The 3,069-nt window shown below is 36.5% G+C and overlaps 1 protein-coding gene across 1 annotated transcript; it reads left to right on the plus strand.

The window, feature by feature from the left end:
* Positions 1–757: 757 nt before the first annotated feature.
* On the plus strand, positions 758–2,658 carry LOC17894545 (probable pectate lyase 5). Its single transcript, XM_006302268.2, has 3 exons — positions 758–974; positions 1,102–1,842; positions 1,940–2,658. The coding sequence occupies exons 1-3, from the start codon at positions 847–849 to the stop codon at positions 2,298–2,300; spliced, it is 1,230 nt and encodes a 409-aa protein (XP_006302330.1). The 5' UTR covers positions 758–846; the 3' UTR covers positions 2,301–2,658.
* The last annotated feature ends 411 nt before the right edge of the window (positions 2,659–3,069 follow it).

The following is a 3,069-nucleotide window of genomic DNA, read 5'->3' on the forward strand; positions in this document are numbered from 1 at the left end:
AAGAAGCCATGCCATTGTAAAAGCTATGTGAATTGATTTATAGATATGTCAGATTTTGCAAAGAATCCAATTTATTAGGGATGTAGACAATACTCCATTTTGGTGTATCTCTATTCTCTTCAACCGAATGACCCCAAAATACACGAACTTTTGTTTGTGTGTCACCCATTTCAACAATTTGGTTGGTTTTTGTATTTGGAATATAAATTCTCTATCACTTCCCTTAATTTTAGCCAAAAATTTGCAACAAAATCAGCATTTTTTATCTTATTAACGAAGACCTCATATTAAGAATTGCAACTTCTCAACACATTATTCTTCAAGTTTTCATATTATATTATCCACTTGACATGTGTTAATATATGTGCTTAAAATATCAGAAAATTTTGATTTTTCTAGTCCATGTTCTTATGTAATATGATGATAAATCAGATTTTGTAATATAGGTGAAATAATACACGCCGGTGACTTAAAATAATAATGGTTAACTAACGATTTTTTGATAAGCTATTATAAAACACTAAATTTTCAGAAGCTCACAAGAACTCTTAACATATAGTTATATAATAAACCAACTTAAATATGATTTTAATATTCCTATTCAAAATATACGTAAGTAATTTAAAAAACATTTTCGTCTTTTTAGTTAAAGAATCTGAAAACAGTGGGTCCTCGGAATCAATTATTAAGAAGAAAAAAAAACACAAATCAATGGGGAGAATGAGATTTTCCTATAAGAAGCCAAAGCCTTTCACACCATTTTCTCTCATCACCAAACAACACAAACACATTCATAAATCTCATTAACAAGTAAAAAAAAAAAAAAATCCTCTTGAGAGACAAAGAATGAGAATGACACTTGTTCACTTGTCTCTCTCCCTCTTCTCATGTCTTCTCCTTGTCCTTTCTCCGACCTTCGTTGCCTCCACCACTCCCGTCTCCGACCCTGACCTCGTTGTTCAAGAAGTTAACGAGTACGTAGTAAACATCTTAATTAATCTCCTATACCAATAATTTCGAATTAAAAAGCATATAGTATATACTTTGTAACACATTATTGTATATAACCACATTCTAACATGTATATAAATGTGTTTGTAGGAAGATTAATGCGTCTAGGAGGAATCTAGGAGTGCTCTCATGTGGGACAGGAAATCCAATAGACGACTGTTGGAGATGCGACCCGAAATGGGAGAAAAACCGACAACGGCTGGCCGATTGCGCCATCGGGTTTGGCAAACACGCAATAGGCGGCCGTGACGGCAAAATCTACGTGGTGACTGATTCTAGCGACAAAGACGCGGTCAACCCTAAACCCGGAACCCTAAGATACGCGGTGATCCAGGACGAGCCGCTCTGGATAATCTTCGCGCGTGACATGGTCATTAAGCTAAAAGAAGAGCTTATTATGAACTCTTTCAAGACCATAGACGGACGTGGAGTGAACGTTCACATCGCTGGTGGCGCGTGCATCACGGTTCAGTACGTGACCAACGTCATCATCCACGGTATCAACATCCACGACTGTAAAAGAAAAGGTAATGCTTACGTCAGAGACTCTCCGTCGCATTACGGGTGGAGGACGGCGTCGGACGGTGACGCCGTCTCGATCTTTGGTGGCTCACACGTGTGGGTAGACCATTGCTCGTTGTCGAACTGTGCTGACGGTCTGATCGACGCCATTCATGGATCAACGGCTATTACGATCTCTAATAACTACATGACGCACCATAATAAAGTTATGCTTTTAGGACACAGTGACTCGTACACGAGAGACAAGAACATGCAAGTCACCATTGCCTTTAATCACTTTGGTGAAGGTCTTGTTCAAAGAATGCCAAGGTAAAGTTTAATATATAGTTTAATTAATAAGTCCCTTAATTTTTTTTTTTTTTTTAATATGGTTTTAAACTAAGCCGGTATGGGTTAATTTTGGCAGATGTAGACATGGGTATTTTCATGTGGTGAATAATGATTATACACATTGGCAAATGTATGCAATTGGTGGTAGTGCTGCCCCAACGATTAATAGTCAGGGGAATAGGTTTCTTGCTCCTAATGATCATGTCTTTAAAGAAGTGACTAAGTACGAAGATGCACCACAAAGCAAATGGAAGAAATGGAATTGGAGATCAGAAGGTGATTTGTTCCTAAACGGTGCGTTTTTCACGGCATCCGGTGGAAGAGCCTCGTCAAGCTATGCAAAGGCTTCGAGTTTGTCGGCTAGACCGTCTTCATTGGTGGCTTCTGTCACGGGCAGTGCTGGTGCACTCTTTTGTAAAAAAGGATCTCGATGTTAATCAATCCCATGCATCTTTTTTTTTTTTTTCAAAATTATATATATAAATCCCATCTAATTAATCTAAGAAAACATAAAGAAGAGGATGCATGTGTCATTGTGTCCCTGGTATGTCAATTTTTAATTACCCTTTAGTTTTTTTGTTAAGTATGGGGAGGGTTAAAGTTATTAAGATGATGGATTTGATGTGTATACTAAAGTAATGTGTGGATTCCCTTTGGACCAATGGGTTTCTTTAGAACTTTTTTGGAGTAGGGACCTATGTTTTTATGGTGTGGTGGGGGATATATGTATGTATGTACAATTTGCTAAGCGATTATTGTTGATTTCTTAATATTGTAATAAATTGAATCAACATCTTAAATTATCAAAATCTGTGTTGTTAAAACTCTTTTTATGGGTATAAATAGCGGTTTATGACAATGAATGTGGGACAATTCCGAACCGAATTAAGAGAGCGTGGTTTCTTTTTGGCCATTCTTGACGTTATCTTAATTTGTAAATATATATGTGTTTTTTTTTATACGTTTGGTAAATAAATTTAGGTTTCGGTTTAAGATTTACTTCGGTTATGAAACAAAAAAGAAAATACCTAATCAGTCACCGGGATATTGTATATTATGGTGTTGAAATGTGAAATACTACTATGTTTGTAGCATAGTAGAGATTAGAGAATATATACTAGTGGTGGTTACATTGGTTGCAGTGTAACATGGGCATATCTACATTTTTCTTTGGGGATGACATTTAATTTGTCTGCAAGATCTGCA

This window comes from Capsella rubella, unplaced genomic scaffold, assembly GCF_000375325.1.
Source record: "Capsella rubella cultivar Monte Gargano unplaced genomic scaffold, Caprub1_0 scaffold_2, whole genome shotgun sequence".
Lineage (NCBI taxonomy): Eukaryota > Viridiplantae > Streptophyta > Magnoliopsida > Brassicales > Brassicaceae > Capsella > Capsella rubella.